The sequence below is a fragment of the Lycium barbarum genome, chromosome 1, assembly GCF_019175385.1.
Source record: "Lycium barbarum isolate Lr01 chromosome 1, ASM1917538v2, whole genome shotgun sequence".
Classification (NCBI taxonomy): Eukaryota; Viridiplantae; Streptophyta; class Magnoliopsida; order Solanales; family Solanaceae; genus Lycium; species Lycium barbarum.
In genome coordinates this window covers 155,487,020-155,509,168 of record NC_083337.1, presented here as the reverse complement: position 1 = coordinate 155,509,168, position 22,149 = coordinate 155,487,020, and the positions used below count along the sequence as shown (strand labels likewise).

Sequence of the window (22,149 nt, the reverse complement as noted above, 5' to 3'; positions counted from 1 at the left end):
CCGCACTGGCGAGGCTAACATCACCCTGCAGGATGTCGAGGTGATTTATGGTCTACATATTGATGGACAGGCGTTATATAGAGTGGAGCCTCCGCACCTGTCGTATCCCAGGAGTTGACTAGGCTCACTGGTTTCGTGCCTCATCAGAGGGATATGCGTGGACGGAATCGGTTGTTGCAGTCCTCCCTCCATGCTCACTTGCGCCTCGTACATCTGCAGCATCCGATTGGCGAGGCGACGCCTCAGGTTGATGTTGACCGACGTGCTCGCTTTTATCTTCTCATCATATTCGGGGGCATCATGTTCCCGAACATGTCGAGTGCGGATATGAGCACGAGGTATTTACTCTTTATTGAGGATCTAGACCAGCTGGGATGTTACAGTTGGGGCGCCGCTGTCCTGACTTATATGTACAGAGGATTTGATCGAGCCTCTATGGGCGAGAGGCTTGAGGTCGCTGCATTTAGCCCTCTTCTTCATGTAATATATTTAAGTGTGTGTAATAAAACACTAAATATATTTTTTCGAAACGACGACTGATAAATAATTTTTTTGATGACTATGACAAATATGAGTGTGGACTAGGTTGAGACCTTTTCAGCCCGTAGCTGCTCACCCTCCCGATGACTATGTTGCTGAGGATATGCCACACGCGCAGAGATGGTCGCGATACCGTACTAGAGGTGTGGAGACGCACCATGTCATTCTCCCGTTTAGGGATCAGTTAGACCGCATGACGGCGCCCGAGGTAAGTTTTTTTGATTTAACATTAGTTTGTTATTTTTGTTAGTCTTATATTGTTAACTAGTTGAATTATTTTTATAGGCTTTCATATGGACACCGTATGATCAGATTTTGGTTCAGCTGCCGGCGTTTTGTAGGGCTGGTGAGCACATGTGGATGGCACGGTGTCCATTGATCCATATGGACATCGTTGAGCATCATGCGCCTGACCGTGTGTTACGGCAGTTTGGGCATCTACAGAACATACCCGCGGCTGCACGTTGGGAGCACACCCACTATACCAGGGACGAACGTTCGATCGACAATGCGGCATGGCGGGCGCGTATGCACCAGGAAGTCGATACACGGAACCCGAGAATGATGACTCTAGTGGCGGTCGGACATGACACTCCGGTCCATGAGTACATAACGTGGTACATGCATATCACTCGCTCCTTGATTGCCAACCCCTCGACGCCTCGTCCTGATGGTCGAGGATATGCATCACTCTCAGGAGCGTATGAGGCGCTGGTAAGTTTTATTAGTCTTAAACTTAATCCATCGTCTTATTATGTATTACTTTACGAATTTATTCAATTCTTAAAATTTGCAAATATATGCAGCTACGGATGACTCTGATGATACGCCATGATAGCATTCCCAGTACGGAGTCCACCGACCCCGGGATAGCGGCATATGCAGCACGGATAGTTCAGCTTACCGACACTGGTATGACACGGGCACAAGAGTGGCATTGTGTTGATGAGGATGTTCCAGATCCTGTACCAGAGGGTGTTCCAGAGGGTGGTAGGACTGATAGAGGTGGTCGGGCTGGCAGAGGTCTAGTAGATGAGCCTGACGATATAGCCCGTCAAGCTCCGTCGGCTACAGATATCCCGTCGACTTCTTCTTCCAAGCCGTCGACTTCACAAAGACCTGGATATACGCCAGAGATGTTCTCACATTATGATCCTTGGTCATCATTTCCACAGGTGCTAGTTAGTGATCTACATATGGAAGACGGAGATGAGGACATAAACTTGGACATAATTTTCGATGACTACTTTCTTCGTTCTACAGCCAGGCCTACGGCACCATCTGCATCTCCGGCTCCGCGGACCGCTCAAGAGCCCTCTCACATGCCATCTCAGGAGCCCGTCGACATACATGTTTGTTTTTTTACAATAAAATAATGTATTAATTAATTATTTTATTAATTTAAACTAAATTATTTACATGTATTATAGGTTCATTCTTCTGCGCCTGTGGACCCGTCTCCTCTTGTTCAGATTGACCCGTCTCCACCTCCAGCTACAACTTCGGGTAGCGCTCAGGAGACAGTTGAGGAGCCAGCTAAGGAGCTGTTAGACCCCGTATTTTATACGTCGAGTTATTCGCGAAAGAATCGACGTGAGATAGAAACCTCGGATCTTTAATTTCTAAACTAGAACTAATCGGTTATAAATTTTACTTAGTATAAAAATGTTATTGGAGATTAGAAACTACTTAATTGTGGTGTTAAGTAAAAATTAGTGGTAACAATGAGCCAAGATGAACATTAAAGTGCCAATGCCTAAAGATGACTCAAAGTCATCTAAAATAAGGCTATTATGGAAGACATACAAATATGCATTTAAATGTTGATTCATCCAATACACTTTCATTATATTGTGGACAACTAAAATACACTTCATAACAAGGTGAGGTTCGGCCATAGTGTAGCCGAAAGTTGTAGGAGAAAAAGTGTGAAGCATGCATTATTTTATGAAGGCATCCATTATTTTATGAAGGCATGCATTATTTTATGAAGATATACAAGTTGGAAGAATCATTGCACATTTAAATATTGATCATTCATCTTTGTATAATTGCAATGGACAAAGGTTAGTGTATGAATCATTCACTACACATGCAATTGTCTTGTAAACAATTAAATGGAAAGAAGAAGAAAGGAGACAAAGAAAGTGAGGGTCGGCCATCTAGCTAAAAGTAGAAGGGAAAAGAAATAAAATTTAAGTGCAAAGTTTATTTGAGTGGCTCCATGTCATGAGTGGAGCATGTGTCCAACTTGTAGGCATCTTGGTATAGTCAAATGGATGACTAAGAGAGCTCATTCTCTCATTTCAACTTCACAACACAAAAATAGAAAACTTAGAACCTAGAGAGAGAGACTCTCGGCCAACTATGGCTGATTTTGAGCTCTTTGAGTGTTGATAAAAAAAAAAATCTTCAAGCATTTCAACCCTTTAGAAGGTCCCTAGAAACGTGAAGATAGTCATTGGAGCAACAAGAGTCATTATCATTTCAATTCACAAACTCTAGCCAAGTTGAGAAGTCGAATTGTCAAGGTAAGATCTAACTTTCTTTTGCATGTATTAAGGGTGATGTAGATGTGTAAATATAAGTTGTATGCATGAAATGATGTGTGTTGATGTTGGGACATGATAGTAGCCATGGAGTTATATGTGTTGATGTTGAAGTATGGTTGTAACTTGGTGAACATGAATTGCATGCATAAAAATCATGAATGTTGGTGTTGGAATGTTAATGTGGCCGTAGGGACTGTTTTAGTGGAAATGGTGGACTGATTTTCTTTAGTAATTATGGTTGATGCTATCATAGATTGCATGGTAAAAAGAATTAAAAGAATTGGAAGGTTAAAGGTGAAGTTGTGTTAGTATGAATATAAATTGAATCCATGAATTTTGTGTGTGATGTTGAAGCATGTTGAAACCGTATAGGGACTGTTTTGTGTGGAAGATAATGAACTGATCTTACTTGATATTTTGATTGTTGTTGTCATAAATTTTATGATGGAAATGAAGGTGTTTAATGGTTGGAGTTGGAACTAAAATCGTTTGTGGGCTGTTGTAAGGATTATAGTGATAATAACGTAGCTTATTTGCGTATGAATCGATGATAAAGTTATCGTGTGGTTGCTGGTCATAATTCACTGAAATTATATGAAAAGAAGACATGAAATAATGTGTAAGAATCGTATGTGGTTTGCTTAGTATGTTCGTAAATGTTTGCAAGAATTCCGAGCATTGTTATGTTGTTGTTTAGGGACTGTTTTGGACGTGTTGTTGGTTAGGGACTGTTTTGGACGTGTTGTTTTCGCTAAGTTGGAAAAACTAATTATAGTTAAGAATATGCATCATGTTGTATGTTGGATGGGCTGTTATAAAGTTGTTACATGCAAACATTAAGGCTACGAACTATTAGGAATAACTTGAGAATGTAGTAGCCACATGTGAATCGTTATTGAATGTTGTGAATGTGGGATGTTTGGAATGTTGTGTGGGCTGTCCGGATTGGTATTGAACATATAATTATTGATGTGGGATTGGTTGTATGTAGTTGGTTTGGCTACAAGAGAAAACGTCGTCTAAACATCTAGAAAGGAGTTACTAACGTTAGAATACGTTTTGAATCTCCCCGTAGCTTAACCGTAGTTGTTGGCGTCTTAATATAGGTTGAAGTATTATTGGGCAGCGTATACATATTGTGTGGCGAATAAGCGCTAAAGGTATGTGAAGCTAATCCTTCTTTCTTTTGGCATGGTCGTTGTGAAATGAATATACGATATATATACGATTCCAAAGGAATTCCTATTCCTAGAGCCACTAGGATGGCTATTGATCTTGATTCCCATAACTTATGTTTTTTTTATATATATTGAGATGTGCACATGATTTCAAAGTTCCATTTTGATATAATACACAGGGACATTCGAAAGATATATGACATGACTATTATTTGAATTTGCGAACGATGGTTCGTGTTGACTATCCTATTGAGTCCTTAAAAATGTTTTGAATTGCATATAGTTTCTTACTACTCTGCTCGTGCATGTCTAAATATATCTTTCACCGAGTTCCGGGCCGGGAATGCTATCGTGCACAGTTTCACTTCATTGTTCACCGCGTCCCTCATTAAAGGGTCGGGTACGGTATATATATATATATATATGATGATATGATTATATGATGATATGATGACATGTCATGGCGGCCAGGAGGACATATGATGATCTTATTCACCGAGTCCCTCATCAAAGGGTCGGGTACGATATATATACATGCATACGATATATGATATTGACAAGTATGATTATGTTACAAAGGCAAGTGTTTTGGTATTCTGGATATTGTACACATTTACTGTACTCCATATTTCAGTTCTGATCCTTTTACTGTATTTCACTCTTTACATGCTCGGTACATATTCCGTACTGATCCCCTTTCTTCGGGGGGCTGCGCTTCATGCCCGCAGGTACGGATACGCGTTTTGGTGATCCGCCAACTTAAGACTTCCCTTCTGCTGTCTTGAAGAGTTCCATTGTTCCGGAGCCCAGACTTTGGTATAGATCCTTTTCGATCTAAATATATGCATATGTTGTTTAAGGGTACGACGGGGCCCTGTCCCGTCATATTTCACTGTTGAAACTCTTAGAGGTCTGTGGACATATGTGTGGGTTGTGTATGGGTTCTGTTCAGCTGTGTCTATACGATGTGCTGTGGTATGATGCTCGTCTATAATGGCAGCCTTGTCGGCTTGCATATGATATTGTTATATGATGGCAGCCTTGTCGGCTTGCATATAATATTGTTATATGATGACAACCTTGTCGGCTTGCGTATTATTTCATGATAAGATCGGTTGTGACTCCTCAGGGGACAGGTCGCCGAACATATATATATATATATATATATATATATATATATATATACATTTATGCGATAGTTCCGAAACTATGATTTAGTCGTTATAAGTTCCATATGGTGTTGTTGTGAACTGAACACATAGCTAAAGAGTGTGAATACGAGTGCCAGTTCGGGTACTTAGTCACGGCCTATGGGGTTGGGTCGTGACAGGAGCCCTCTGACCAGCCATCTCAGGAGGCCGTCGACACACATGTTTTTTTTTTTACAAAGACATAATTTATTAAATAATTGTTTATATGTTATTTCATGTTTAGTTTATGATACATTAAATTGTTTATATGTTATTTCAGGTTCATTCTTCTGCTCCTGTGGTCCAGTCTCCTTTGATTGAGTCATATCCTGAGGCATCTAATGAGGCTACTCAGGTGGAGACCGCCGCCGTCTCCCACAGGAAGCATATTTTCACCCAGGGCTTGAAGAAGGGAAGAAAGGATGATCATGCCATAAATCATCCTGTCATTAAGAGGAGGACAGAGGATCCTGATGATAGTGAGGGTGGTGGGGTTAGGAGGATCTTTAGGCCTTAGGAGATTGTGTATTTGTAAATAAAATATACATTTTATGTTAATATTATATATATTTTTGGGTATTATTTTTTTAATGATAATTAGTTATTTTAGTATTTATTGTCGATTAATAATAACTCGTGCGACGTCCTATATCAATTAGAACCCTATAACGACGATCTAAATGTATATGTATAACAAGTTTTCAAATTTACTTCGGAGCACTTTACAACCCCTAAAACGATGATCTAAATGTATATGTATACTTGATGTAATGAGTCGATATTATTGTATACTAAAAAAATATTAAGTTCTATATAAAATTTTTATATTCCGGTGTTTTGAAACTTGATTAATTTTCGGTCAAAGTATGGAAAAAAGCTTAATTTTGAGTTTGATTTCCAAAGAAAGGCTGGGGTGCCCCGGGGGAGGGTTTCACGCACAGATTCTGTGCGTGAAGCCTACTTTGATTTTTTTTTTTTTAACGGGTTAGTTTGGTTCCAAAAATTTATTTTTGGGTTAAAAAAGTCTTGGGCTCATGTGATAAAGACAAGTAGTAGGAGTAGTACTTTTTCGTTCCAATTTATATGATTTTTTTCCAGTTTGTCCTAAGAAAAATGTTATACCTTTTTTTCAAAAAAATTAACTTTAAATTTCTTACTTCATCCTTAAATAATTTATAATCACATAAATATGTATAATTTGTTTTAGCTCATAATTTTAATTTCTTTCTACTTAAATTTCACATTCGATTAAACACACCACTTAAATTGGGACCCCACGAGTATATGTTTAATACTCTAATCACATGAAAATCTTGTACATAAAAAGTATAGGGATAGAGATAATAACCACCTGTAAATAAAAAGCATAAGGATAGAGATAATAACCACCTCCAGAGGTCGAGGATCATTCTAAAATAACTATAAAACAACAAGGACGAAATGTAAACACATATAAATCTCTAAGGACGGAAAATACGATTTAGGAGCCATATGGCCGTGAGAATTATTCCTTTTTTTTTCCAGAATTTTTTCGCATTATTTAAAAATCAACATTTTGGCATGCAAATTTCAAATAAAACTTAAAGTTATTTTTAAATTTTGAGAAACACCTCAAAACCTATTTTCACTTTTCCCATCTCACGTTTGATGTTTCTCTTTTCAAAATTTTCCCTAAATTCTTTATTTTTATAGAGACGACCCATTCCATTTTGATCAAGTGTGCCACCCAGTTGAATTTTGGGTTGGGTCGAGCTAGATCTTTTTATTGAGTTTATATTTTATTAGATATTAAAAAAAAGTTTTTTGATCATGACATTTGAATTAGTGAAACAATTTTTCACACTTAGAAAAATATAAAATTCAATTAATAACATTAGGTGATTATCCATCATGAAATATTACTCTTTGAAACATATTTAATTATATATTCCAGAGAAATTAATCAAATTAGATGATTTTATTAAATTTTAGAAATTAGAAATACAAATCATATTTAATATTTTTCAAAAAAATTACATTCAACCCATCAAATATTATTTACAAAAAATACATTCAAACTGCCAAATATTATTTACTCGTCCATCTTCTAACTCCCAACTTTAAAAAATTCCAAATTACTGAGTATTTGGTTTCTATGGGTAAACGCCTACTTACTCTCCACAGACTCCGACACTCCGATCTGTACCTTCATCTGTCCCTTTTGCTTCCCTTCTCTTCTGTGTGTTTCTCAAAAAGGGAACCAAAAATACTGAAAAATTAAAGAAAGGGGAAATCCATACAGATTGAGAAAGAGAAAGAAAGGGAAAGATGTCTCTAACGAGTGTGAAAATGACAGAGGAAGTGTGGTTAACATGCCTAAGTCATGCATTGTCTACTGAAACTGAAGAAATAATGGGCCTTCTTCTTGGTGACACTCAGGTTTTTATTTTTCTTGTATCCCGTTTGAAGGAAATTTTTTATTTTTAGGGTTTTGGGTTGTCAAAAAACCCTATCTTTTTCCTGCATAAGCTATAATTGTTGCATAAAGGCAGTAATGATGTAAAGTTGAGAACTTCCCATTTTGTGTTGAAATCTTGAATCATTGGATGTGGTTTCTGCAAATGGTGGTCAAAAACCTCTATTTTTCCCTGAGAAATTAATGTGATTGCATAAAGGTAAGTTACTTTAGTCAATGTTGTGATTGAGATTTCGTTAATTCCTTCTTTTGTGGATGTTTTCTAAATGGAGTGTCTTGTTGTTGACATTTTCTTGAAAATTCTTGAATTATTGGATGCTGTGGTTGCAATTGGTATAAGAGTTCCTAAAAAACTCTCTCTTTCTTGGAGAAATTGATATTGTTGCTCAAATGCAGTAACTTTATGTCATTGTTGGATCTAAAGTTACTTGTCGTGTCTGCAAATGGTAAAAGAGTTCTTGAAAGATCCCTATTTGTCCGGAGAAATTATTGTTTTTGCATAAAGGTGGAAACTTTAGTCAGTGCTGATTTGCATTTCGGTAAATTCCAATTAGGATTAATGTTTGATAGAGTTATCCTGTACATGTGCTGGTGGGTGGTAGAAGGTACCCTGTGGAATTAGTTGAGATTCGTTCAAGGTAGCCTCAACGTCACGCCACGGTTACAAAAAATAAAAATTCTTGCGTTCTTGGCTGCCTTGTTTGCAAATGGTAAAAGGGACTCTGATAAACCTTATTAGTTTTTATCGGCCATCTTGGAATAAAATGGGTGGAATGATATAAATGAATTACGTATCTGGCTTTAATTAGTGGAACTTGGAACTAGGAGTAATTGATTGTTATGAATATATGTTCAGTTTGATAAAAACAGAACTCTTGGGATGGGGCGTGGGGGTGGGGTATTAACTGTATTTATTTATTTTATGAAAAGGTCAAGAGGTTCTGAACTGCGTTTTAACAAGCTGGTGCATATTTCTGCCTTGTATGTGCTCTTTGACTCTTGAGCCTTGATATTGCAGTACACAGTCCCTTTTTCCAGTAGTGCCTTGAGAGAAAAGATTCTCCTTGATTAACCTTGCAATATGTATTCCTCTTAATATCTTGATCAAAAGAACGTCAACTGCTTAAACTAAGGGTATAGCCTAATGGTAAATCAAGTTGGAATGCCACATTGGAGACTGGGAAGTATAACTTGATGGAGGTGCGCAATGTGGGTTTGATTCACCGTTATAAAAAAAAGGTTAATTGTCTAACAATCGCGGTATGTGTTGGTAACTAATATTTTCTATACTATTCGATTAACATTGTTTGTCCTGGGAAGTACATGTGCTTTTGGGAGATCATCTCCTTACAACAACAACAACAACATACCCAGTGTAATCCCACAAGTGGGGTATGGGGAAGGCAGGATATACGCAAACCTTACCTCTACCTTTGTGGGGTAGAGAGGCTGTTTCTGATAGACCCTCGGCTCAAAAGAAACGTAGTTAATGCAGGATTGCAAGAAAAATAAGACAGCAAAATATCAAAATATAAAATAAATGGAGCAACACATAGTAATACACACATAAGGATAAGGAGATGATCTCCTTACGTCGGAGGAAAATGATTTTGTTTCTATTGAGCTAAAACAATATGTTGATTAATAAACCGAAGTCATGTTTAATAGCTATGTTGGTAAATGCGCACGTGCATCATTGGCGGTTGATGTTCATTTGTCGTTCCACGGCCTTCCTGAGTAGCATTTAGACTCTGAATTTGGTTTGTCAGGTTAAAGTTTAGACATTTTCTTGCAAAACATTGTGTATGTATTTCGAGTTTTCTTCACCGATCAGGAAAGAAAAAGAATCTCAGTAAGTCATAATCATATTTACTAGGCGGAATGGGCCGGGAGACCGTTGTACTTGTTCCGGATTGTCATCTCGGTCCCTGAACTCCACAGAGTTTCATCCAGACATCTGAACCTGTTCAAAACTTATAGTTTAAGCCCTTCTTACCATTGAGGCGTTGGCCGAGCTTATATGGCATTTATTTTGCTTAGTCCAATAATGTGCGCGATCCCACGCACTTAAAAGATGAGTGGATGCATTAATTTTGATTAAAAATACTAACAAAAAAGAATACGATAAATATATTAAAAGTTTGTCTTTTATTCCTCTCCCAAATCCTTCCCCCACCCCCCACACTCCTTCCCCTACCACCATTCTTCTTCTTTCCATCCTTCCCCTTCCCCTTTCCCTTTCCCCATTTCTTTTTCTTTCCCTCACGTTCCCTCCTTCCCCTCTTTCTGCATTTCCCTCCCCATAAATTGTTTACCATAACCAACATTTTAATTTAAGAACACGCCTCTTAACATGTTAGCTGGGGTTTTATCCCAATTTAATATATGGTGATTTTGAGATCACTCATGGAGGAAGTTGGTGGAGGTGGGAGGTGACCTGCACTGGTGGTGAGTGGTGGTCTGTAATGGTGGTGGGTGAAAAGAAAGAAATGAGAATGTTGGTAGGGGAGGAGCATTTTCTCTGCTCAATAATTGCAGAAGAGGAAATGCATCTGAATATTTCAATTTTTTAATAGATAAATTTAATAATAAAACTTATTTAAGAAGAAGGACAAAAAAAGGTTTTTAAGTAGCTGAATATAAAAATGATGTGGCAGTGATGTGGATCGACGTGTCGGTGTCATCCATGTCAAGGCAAGTGATGAACACTCCTTCTCAGAGGGGTTTAAAATATAAGGTTTGAACAGGTTCAGGTTTCTGGATGAAACTCTGTGAAGTACAGAGACCGGGATGACAAACTGAAACAAGTACAAGGATCTCTCAGGCCATTCCGCCTATTTAATAATCCATCTATTTCGGTAGATATGCTTGTGCATCTTCGGCAGTCCACATTTAACCTCGCCCTTGCATGACCTTTCCCTGTAGTTTGATGTTATGGACTCTGGTTTTTGCTTATCATGTTATAGTTTAGACGTTTGCTGTCTAGATGTTCAGTATACAGTTTAGTTTTCCTTACTGATCATGAATTAGAAAAAAAATCATCTTCTGGTTTCTCTCCTTGATTTACATGCTATTGATGATGACTTTCCTACTAAGCCATATTTCCATGTGCAAAAGTAATTTTTGTGCTGTTGCAATTTGCAGCACTCAAAAAATGGTAGTGTGACTGCACTTATATGGGGAGCGCTGCCACAGCCACGTTGCGACAGGAGGAAGGACCGCGTTGAGACCAATCCTGAGCAGCTAACTGCTGCATCAGTCAAGGCTGAGATATCCTTCCTGATCTGTGCACAATTAATTTTTTTTTTCACTGCCCTTGCCCTTTTAAAAGTTGTAAATAGATCATTATCATTTAGTGACTGGTAAAATTAATTTCTTTGTATAGCTTCTTCTTGTAATTGCTTCAAAGTCTCTTTGGTAAATTTGCTGCCAAATGAGAAACAATTTGAATGTTCGTAAATTTAGTTCTTTTTTCTTCATAACATGAAACAATTTGAATGACAGTTCATGCAATGGGTTGTTCCATTGTTTTTGCAAGTGTTTTCCTGTTAATGCTAACATGTCTAATTTATTAGTAAATCTTGATTTTTTTTTTGCCTTGATGAATTTTGGGAACATGTCAAATAATTTCCCCGGTATCATAACTTCTTAGGATTATTTGTGCACAACCTTTTTTTTAATGCATAGTGCATCACTGTTGTCAAAGGCGTGCTTAAAGCGCGCTTAAGCCCTAAAGCGAGGCGCATAACATGTTGAGCACTTTGCCTCGCTTAAAGTGCGCTTTAGTGTCGTCATCCCTCTCTAAGACATACTTTTCCTTGGAAATGAGCCTCTCTTGAACAAACGACACTAAACAATTGATTTTTACTTTATCTTAACTTTTTCTTTGTTCATATATTTGTTATTCATGCTTGTAATTATTAGTCTTGGACTAAACATATATAGTATTTGTATTTTTTCTCCATTTGCGCCCCTTTCCATTAAAGCCCACGCTTTGTTTTCGCTTTCTGCTTAAAGCCCCAACAGACCTTAGAGCTTTTTGCGCTTTTCGCTTTTGATAACACTAGAGTGCATGCCATGTTTCTAGTATATGTACAATGTAGAGCTTGACTTAACCATATTTTATGACATGCTACGGCTTTCTGGGCTTCGATAACAGCTAGCTAATAGAGATCTTTGCTCCTGCTTGAACGATGGTTTCATACAGCTTGATGGGTTCAAATGTATATGAGTATATGCTTCGGTTTTAGTTGTGATTATGTCTGGATTTGTTACTTTAACTTTCTCAGCACAGAATGACCCTGGCAACAGGAAGAACAACAAGAGTGATTGGCTGGTATCACTCACATCCCCACATTACAGTGCTCCCTTCCCATGTTGGTAGGTATTTATTGCCTCTATGAGCAGCTTCTGGTTAATTGTTTAGTCCCATTACATTTGGGAAACCAAAGTTGGTCTTTCTGCCTGAATGTTAGTATTTTCTGGTATACAAGACCCTTAATAGAAGTTTTTTTCTGTATTTGGATTTCAAACATTGACCCCCTCCTTTCTGTTGGAGCTATTATTTAACTCTGTTTGTAGAATTACCTATCACACCATGAAGGTGTCAAAATCAAATGTTCCTTGCTATCCAAACAATCATCTAAATTTTTTAGCATTTTTATTTTGGTGATTGTCAGAAGGTTGTGTTTCACAGATACGCTCTAGTACAATACCTTGTTGGTCTTATGCGGCGCTCTTTGGAACATTGAAGTTTATGTCGACTCTTGACCTGTTTGTTCTTTTGTTGCTGCTGCTGTTTACTATAGTTCAGCAGCTGTAGTTTTATGAATTCGTTAGTTTGTGATAATGCTCAGACAGCACATAGTTTGTTCTTATCTGTGTGTGTTATTCCATTTGCCAAAGATGAATGATTTTCACCATCCCTAGATGTCCGTAGAGTTAGTTTGCAAAAACTGGTTGTTCTTTGTTTTGGAGTATGATACATGCTCAGGCTTCCATATATTTTCTACCTCTTAGATCTTTATCTGTTGCATCCTAAACTTGATTCCAAAATCTCCTGAATTTCAATTATAGGTTCCTTTTAGGAATATAAACATCTAAAGTTTAAAACTAGATCTTTGGGTTGAATACAACATAATAAAAATAAACACGGTGGAGATATATGTGGCGTAAATAAAGCTAGACTATCACTTAAAAAGCTAAATCAATTAAAAATATGAAGTAAAACCAACGTTTTAATTCTTGAACCTTGCAATAGACTAAAAACTTGAATTAGCCAAATTTATACAGAAGGGTTTTGTTTTACAACGGTCTTTTTGTTTTGTACGGAAGAAGTTTCAAAACTTGTAATCCTTAGATGGGGCCAGGTTTCTATTTCTGTGCTTACAGCACAATACTTACAGTTCTAATTTAAGCGACTACCAAATGAAATCCCCGAAATGTCCACTGAGACCATCAATTTTTTTCTATTCCAAAATTTCATTTTCCTTTCCCATTAATGTCCACCTTTACTTTCTCCTACAACTAGAGTCTTGTGCTTGTATGACTGTTTTTGCCTCCATCCATCCCGCACTGGGTAAACCCAGCTCCTGTGCAATAGCTCGCAAACCACATAGGAGAGGTAACCCGCACTAGGCAAGCCCCGTGCGACGAGCTCAACCCAGAAGGCAAATCCCCTGCTATCGTAGGCAGGGGGTTTCGAACGTGGGACTTTCATTATGAAAGCCCCATGCTCAACCAACTGAGCCACCCTTGCGGGTCTTTTTCTGTATGTTTCTCCATCCATTTATTTAATTAGGTTATGTCTGCTGGTCAAGTGGAGGGTTTAGATGGAAAATTTTACCATTCAAAATCCACATGCGAACTAAGTAGATATGTTCCAAAACACAAAGGCTACTCATTTGGTGATTTATTTGATTAGTTTATCTTTTAATTTTCCCTTACTCGTGCAGAATTGGCTTCTCATTAAAGCTGTCTGGCTGATAACTGTTATGGGTTATGCATTTTGAAGACAACTTTCTATTGTTTATTTCTTAAGAAGGGGATTGGGCAACTGACTGCTCCCGTAAAAGTCAGTGTTCTTCTATGAGCTTGGAACATTGCCTAAATTAGACAAAACCTTGACTAAGACCTAAATTGAACGAAGATAACATTAACTTTCCGTAGAATAGGGGGTTATACATAAAACTGAAATGCAGGGTAGGATTGCGTACAATAGAACCAATTTGGTCCTGGCCTCGCCCGGACCCACTTATAGCGGGAGCTTAGTTCACTGGGATGCCCTTCTTATTAATCCTTTCGCATTCTCCTAACTCTCACCTGTTTGTAGTTCTGTGGTTCATTGGATAGTTTGGTCTCCAGCAACTTATAGAGACGAATGACATGTTTTCTGGAGGTTATTTAGGGTTAAGTCAGGCCATAGGTTATTCTCTTCTCAGCTTGATACTTGTGTTGTCACTAATTGTCTTTCTCTTAGTCCATGAAAATCATAACATGCTTATGTAAAATCATGCAGATGTCCGCACACAAGCTATGTATCAACTTCTGGATGCTGGGTTTATTGGGCTCATATTTTCATGTTTTAGTGAAGATGCACAGAAGGTAGTGTAAGAGTGTTTGGTATCAAGTAGATCAGCACCAGTATAATGTCTTGGCCAGTGCATGTCTAAAAACTGTATATCAGTACCGGCAAAATGTCTTGGTCAGTGCATGTCTACGAACTATTTGCTAATATTTCAGGTTGGAAGAATTCAAGTTATTGCATTTCAGTCCTTGGATGGAAAGCAGCAGAATCACATGTTGAGGCCTATATCTCTTTCCCCTGTACATAAAAATTCTATTATAGACCTTGAATCATCTTTAAGTTCCGCAGACACATCTAGAGCTGGTTCAAGGATCGAGAGTCTTGAACAAGATACTGGTGATTCAAGAGCTGCGGCTTTATCTTCTAAGGTATGTTTAGTGGAACTGGTATCATAATATAAATAAAGCATGTTAGTTGTTACTTACCATTCCAAAAGATAATAACAATTAAGCATGTTAGTTGTAATTTACTGGAATTCGAGAGGCTGCTGCTCGTTGCGGCATACAGGTTCAAAAGATATACAATGATTTTTTTTAATGGATTACAACCCTTCATTTCAAGCGGCCATGAAGCATGGCTGGAGCTGGTAATTCTTCAAGTTCATGATCCTGTAGTGAGTACATCGAATTTGTTGCTGTATGAAATTGCCTTTATTTGGCACTCTAAGCTACCTGTGGATCTGCAATGTAATGAAGATACACTCTCCTAGAAGAAACAAGTAAACAACAACATACCCAGTGTATTCCCACAAGTGGGGTCTAGGGAGGGTAGGATGTACACAGACCTTAACCCTAGGAGAAACAAATGTGAAGGGAAAATTGTGGGCTTTATGGCCTATTCTTTCTCTTCTGCTGGTTATGTATTCTTTTTTCTTTTAAAGTTTTGGAGGACAAGAGGTAGGTTGAGTTTAGTTATTTTTTATTAAAACTTGGTTTATGGGTTGGTCTGATCAGTGATCTTAAGATCTCCAACCCTACACTACTTCCTAACCGCTTCTACAAACCCATTTATGGATCTTTTTGTTTGGAATTTGCTACTTTTGTTACTTACAGCTAATTCCCACTCTTTGAAGTAAAGGGAAAAGAGAATTTATTTTTTATTTTTTATTTTTTATTTTGGTATGCTTGAGGATCAGAACTTCTTTCACCTCATCTCTCTCTTTAACATTTGTATGCTTTTATAAACCTGGAGTGCTTCTTTAGTGCATTCTAATTATACAGTCAGACCTCTCTATAACGGCACCCGCATATAACAGCACCTCTCTATAATAGCCAAATTTTTCGGAACCGATTTTTTATGTTATATTTTACTTCTCTATAACAACATTTCACCTATAACAGCAACAACCAACTTTATAACAATATGCTCTTTGTAAAATTACCCCCCATATAACCAGCTATCTTCTTTTTGGTAATATAATAATTAGCCATCTTTATAAAAATAGAATATCTATGATTACCAATAATAAGTGTAGGGATTTTGACCAAATATTTGATCATTTAATACACTATTTATGACAAAAAATATCATATGAATATATATATTTTCATCATTAAACTGTTTCCGTTCGTTATACAAAGTGTGATTAAGCTTAGAATTTGGCAATTAATAAATGAAAATTAGATTTATGCATCTTTTTTGCCTATAACAGCGAAGTATTATTTAAATGTCAATGTTGTTATAGGTGTATAACAGCCATTCTCTATAACAGCTGAAAAATTTCGGACCCAACGATGCTGTTATAGAGAGGTTTGACTGTAGTTGATTGGTTAGGATGGGGAAGATATTTGGGAGGAGGCAGGAATAGGAGCCTCAGACAGAGATAGATGGAGGATTGTCCCAGCTTGCATTTGGTGGACAATATGGAAAGAGAGAAATTCACGGTGCTTTGAAGACAGTAGTAGTGATGTACAAAAGATCAAGCTAAATTGTGTCAAACTTTTTTGTTTTTGGTGCAAACAGATTTACCTTGAGGAGACTGAATCCATAATTGAAATCCTAGGCTCTTGTTAGATTTTCAGAGTTTTGGATCAGCTTTCTCACTTTTGCTGTAAATATGGTTCCAGTGCAATCTATGCACTGATCAAGTCAATACATACCAATGTTACATTTTCAAAAAAAAGGATGGGGAAGATCTATGTACTTGGGTGGATTTCTTTACTAATACTGATAGCCGAGTTGGAGAAAACTATCATGCCAACTGTTTTCCTGAGCTTATGATTGAGGATCAGAACTATTTTACTCATCTCTCTTTTTAGCCTTGGACTGCTTCTTTAGTCATAATAATCTTAACTGATTGGTCAGGGTGGGGCAAGATCGACGGACTTGGGCAATTTCTTTGCTAATGTTGATAATAGAGTTGGAGAAAACCGTAACACCAACAGTCTTAGTAATGCAATCACTGATGTAGATCCAATGGACATGTCAGAAAGTATGCAAGAAGCAATGCATCGATCAAATCTGGAGATGAGGTACATTTGAGTAGTTATTTGATTTATCCCATAATAATAATTTTTTTTTTTAAAAAAAAAAGGAGAGAAAATTTTGTTTTTACCAAGTCTCTTGTTGAGGAAATGTTGTCTGTCTACAGTGGCTTGTATAATGAAAAGTTGAAAATGCAAGCTATTTAATTCACATCTCCCTTTGGTTCAGAGAATTTCTGTGTTTCCTGCTATTTGCTTGTTAATCAAATTACTGATTCCATCCTTCTGAAGGGTGATAAATGCTTGGCTTAATCTGTCAATGTCTTTGGTTGGTGACAGTGGTGCAGAATATATCAGAAAGGAAATCCCTCTTCTTGTTCTGCCATCCTCGTCTCTTCTCAATCTTGATGCACCTTTGCACTCATTCACAGATCTGCAACGCGTATTATTTGAAGAAGAACGAACTGCATATAGTCAGGCTGTTGTAACAAATATGAGGTGGTCTAACTTAACATGTTCCTGTTTCCTGTTTTGCATATATGCTCTCTTCAACTGTTATAATAATATTGGAGGTCTTGTGCAGGGAAGCAAAAGTGCACCCACTCGCTTTCATTCATCACACATCCACGTATCAGGCTTCTATGTGCAAATTAATGGAGTACTGGTAAATGAACTCACTCTTCGACTTCTGTCTTAGAACTCAGTTCCATCCTTCTTTGTGGTGGTGAATTATTTTTGGTCACCACTTTGTTCTGTATTGCAGCTTAAGTCCTGCCATCAGTGCCCTTCAGGACCAGTTGAGAGAGAATGAAATTCGGGTATGAATGCTTATTTATCTTCTGATCTTCATCTATTGTGCTTCTTTCTTCAGGTTTTACCTTCCATTGAATTATGACACTTTGGAGTTGATGTTAGACTCTGCTGTTCATGTACAAACGTTTTCGATTTCCTGAGAAGTTTCAAATTCTTCTGCCCAGCTTTGGTTTTATGAAATATGTCATGGCCAATCTTGCTATACCGTCAGAACTGCTCGACCATCCCTACTCTTCTTCCCCCCCCCCCCCCCCCCCCCCCCCCCAAAAAAAAAAAAAAAAAAACTCCTAATATGTGGTGGTCTCGAGCAAGTACTTATCCTCAGAACTTATGGTGGAATTTCATTATATCTCTGATAGATAGTTACTTTTTCACCATTTCTCAAGGATCAGTATTGCGCAACTAGTTGGCTTGCCATTTAAAGGAAGTCGATTGAAAGGGAAAAAGATCTGTACTAAAGGCTATTCGTGTTGTTGTACTTCCAATTGTTATTCATTGCATCTTTAGCTTGCGTTCACACGTTAGCTGATTTCACACACATTATACATGCTTTGTTTTGGTGGCTGAAATGTTTTTATCTGGTTTTGCTGGAACAGCTAAAGATGCTAACTGAAGAATCCAAGGTTTTGGAAACGGAGATCGTAAGAGGGGAACCAAATACAAGTTCTCCTCGTCGAGGTAGTGCTTCATTGGGTCAAAGAGGAGACTTGTACAGTCCAACTGAGTTAAGAAGTGTTTCTGGTTCAAGTAGCCGGAGCAGAAAAGCGTCTTAGTGAAGTAGCAAGATCGATCTTACTTACATGAAGTGTATAGTAGGGGTTTATTTTGTTATTACACCTTGTTTTTACTGGTTCTGGTCCCTTTTGGTGCTTCCTTTGTATGATGCCAAGTTTTGGTTATTTTTGAGTTTGTACAAGGCTGATATTATTGCAATGGTTCTGGTTTAGAGCCAGATTTCCATGAGATGGTGTATTGGAATTCAGAAAATTATGAGATGCAACCAGAACATCTAGTAGACAACCTTATTCATCATATACTAACCTTAGAGATCTATATTCTTTTGTCATTTGTCCCCAACCCTTCTCGTTTGTTGACTGTGTGAAAAAGGCAATTTAACATTGTATTTCCTTTTTAAAAATTTATTAACATAAATAACTTCACTTTTGAAATATTTCAAGAGTTTCAGTTTAAATAACATGTATAGCATAGTAATAACAACTTAATTTAAAAATTAAAATTCCAGTAATTTAGAATAAATTCTCCCACTTCCAGCCTAATTTCTATCTCTCAACGTACGCTCCCGTTGTTTCCTACCGATTTTGTTCAATCTACCTTGATACCTAATTCATATACAAATTCCTAATCTCTATCTCGGAGCATAAAGTTGTAATCTTTACTAATAGATGCCTTGAAGGTCGCTTTCCTTAATCAGAGTTGTACTGACACTAGCTTTTCGGATATCTGTGTAATTTTATTTTTTTTAGATACATTTATGCTAATATTTCACCCGTTATCACATAAAATGGTGTCTTTTTCTTCAGAAATGAACCGGACATTTTCACGTTTAAGTCGAATACTATGAAGGAAACCAGAAACTAGTTCGAATTTGATAAGAATTTATAAGAGTTTGCTTACACAACATGTTACAAATGCTTGTCAAAAGGCGTGTGAAACTAATTGTGTAGATTTGGTTCATTATTGTGAAATTTAGATTCGTGTTAGATTTGGTTTATTACTAGGAGATTTAGATTTAGATTCTTATTCATTACTTTATTCGTTGTTAATATTCAATAGTTTTATTTGTTACTTCACGTGCAGTCGTCTTAGCAGTTGCTAAAATCGCCCAATTCCTATTTCCTAAGCTTATATCAAGTCAATATCTTTCATTATTCAACAGAAAATTCTTAACCCGCAGTTTATTGTCCACTGTCCTTTGGTCAAAGCCAATTATGTACACTATTAAAGGAATACGAAGGTCACATGTTTTTCTTTTTCCATTTCCGTCCTTCATACGAAATTTCCTTTGATAACATCCATTTGTCCATTCAATTTTATATCTCAGAACTTCATTCCCCAATCCAAAGTTCATAAGTGAATTTTCCAACAACTTCTTATGCTATCCAAGAAAACAGCACGTATACTGCTGGCCATCAATTTAATACTAACAAGAACAACAATCTTTCTGTGAAAACAAAATAAAAAAATAATACGCCTATGGTGTGTGCTAAACGACAAACCACACCTCATAACATGCTACAACAATAAAATAAAAACAAATAAAAAAACATGAAACAACTTCAAAGATATGACAGCCTTAATTTTCCAAAGAAAACTTAAATCTTGGGGTTGGTTGGGTTGTTCTTTGGGAATTCATCTAGGTAATTGGGGATACCACCGGTAGTGGCACTGCCGGTGTTGTCATGATGGGGTGGATTGTTGGTTCCAACAGTATTCTTGACTGCATCAGCCGCACCTTGAGCTATGTTAGCAGCACCCAAAGCAGCACCACGAGCCACGCTAACTGCACCTTGTGCTGCTCCTTTACCCATATCTGCTGCTCCTTGTGCCATGTTCTTCACTTGTGTCCCAGTCTTAACCAAAAAAGAAACCAAAAAGATTATAAACATAAAGCATTATATGAGAGATCGAACCCCAAGAAAAAAAAAAAATTAACTACGAACTTCATAGATAATTTACTCTTGAATAGCACATAGCTAACAAATTTTAATAATTTGTTGTTAAATATCTGTCCTAAATAACTAACAATTTTTTTGATAACCTATTTAAATAGGATTAGCGAAGGATTTTTGTGTTAAAAATACTTATCCTAAATAGTCCGTATGCTAGCAAGTTTTTTTTTATATATAGTTAATTGTTAAATATATGTCCTAAATAGTTCATAACTAACAAATTATTTTGATAATCTATTTTAAATAGGATTAGCGACGAATTTTTGTGTTAATAGCTAGAAGTTATCCTGAATAGTCCATAGCTAACAATTTTTTTCCATAATTAATCGTTAAATATCTGTCCTAAATAATTCATAACTAACAAACTTTTTTGATAACTTATTTTAAATAGGATTAGCGACAGATTTTGTGTTAAAAAAGGTTATCCTGAATAGTCGGTAGCTAACAAACTTTTTTGATAATTAATCGTCAAATATCTGTCCTAATAGTTCATAATTATCTATTTTTTGGATAATCTATTTTAAATAGAATTAGCAAGGAACTTTTGGGTTAAAAAAAGTTATCCATCTCTAATTCCTCTTCTTTTTTTTTTTTTTTTTGTGTGTGTGTGTGTAAAATGGATAAAATTCGATCCTATAAACTCTAAATTCCTAGTTAATTCACGCCTATAATAATTAATGAGGAGGAGGAACTAAAAATTACCTCTTGAAGAAAGCCTTGGCCCTGGTTAGGTGCGTCTGAGCCATCTCTTCTCATCTGTATTTCGGAAAAATTAGTATAACGTCGAAGGAAAAACAAAGATTTAATTTAAATATGGATCAATTTTTAGGTTAGTTAAAGAGTAAGAATAGATTAATTAATGATACCTGCGTTTGGCCGGGGACTTGGTTACTGCTAAAAAGGTTGTCATTACCGTGGCTTGCCATGTTATCGTTTTATGCTTTGTTTGTGTTTGTGAATTTTTGTAATAAAGGAAGATCAAAATATGCAAAGATGGAATGGATTTGATATGGGTGAATATGAGAATTTATATGTTTTCAAACTCCTCAAAAGGTGACCTCAGTACATGCATTTTCTAACACATGGCAGAACACAAGGCTACAAACGCAAAGATGTAAATGACTCATGCATGGCGTAGGGTACTCCGTATTAATAAAGAACGCTTCTACAGGATACTGAGCTACTTATCAACTTTTCTCTTTTTTGTGGACCTCATCTGCTGTTAGGAATATTAACCCTTTTTGCCCCCTACTTTGTGTTGGATTATTAACTCGGATACCACTCGTTGCGATCGAAATAGCAGGACGTCATGCGGAAGCTTACAATGTAAATCTTGAACAAAGATGAATCAAGCAACAATGAAAAACTATAAAAAAGGACTTTGATAATTAATATAATATGGGTTGGTCAATTGACCTACATATGAAAACTAATATAAAAGAAAATCATAAAAACTATTAAGAGAAAAATCTCTCCCTCAACAAGATTTCACAAGATTTCGTTTGAGGACTACATTGTGGATATTACTGTGTTGTTTTGTGTGAAGGAAGAATCCTCAATTTATAGAAATACAAAACTTTTTCGCCAAGAAAGTATTAGTCCATTATGAAAGAGATCTTTTTTAGCTAGGAAACTTTTTCCACCAAGAAAGGAATTCTAATTATGATAGAAAATCAGGGCAAAACTCTAAGACTTTGGATAAATTAAAATAACATATCACTC

The 22,149-nt window shown here is 36.8% G+C and overlaps 2 protein-coding genes across 2 annotated transcripts; one reads left to right on the top strand and one right to left on the bottom strand.

Moving 5' to 3' along the window:
• The first annotated feature begins 7,561 nt into the window (after window positions 1–7,561).
• On the top strand, window positions 7,562–18,757 carry LOC132598674 (COP9 signalosome complex subunit 5-like). The gene is made up of 10 exons (XM_060311680.1): window positions 7,562–7,878; window positions 11,060–11,186; window positions 12,209–12,295; window positions 14,433–14,518; window positions 14,657–14,869; window positions 16,806–16,972; window positions 17,264–17,422; window positions 17,508–17,588; window positions 17,688–17,742; window positions 18,334–18,757. Exons 1-10 carry the CDS (start codon window positions 7,768–7,770, stop codon window positions 18,508–18,510), a joined length of 1,263 nt encoding a protein of 420 aa, XP_060167663.1. The 5' UTR covers window positions 7,562–7,767; the 3' UTR covers window positions 18,511–18,757.
• Window positions 18,758–19,856: 1,099 nt separating this feature from the next.
• LOC132598664 (uncharacterized) lies at window positions 19,857–21,450 on the bottom strand. Its single transcript, XM_060311669.1, has 3 exons — window positions 21,294–21,450; window positions 21,130–21,183; window positions 19,857–20,328 (listed from the first exon to the last, which is right to left on the bottom strand). The coding sequence occupies exons 1-3, from the start codon at window positions 21,351–21,353 to the stop codon at window positions 20,071–20,073; spliced, it is 372 nt and encodes a 123-aa protein (XP_060167652.1). The 5' UTR covers window positions 21,354–21,450; the 3' UTR covers window positions 19,857–20,070.
• Window positions 21,451–22,149: the final 699 nt, after the last annotated feature.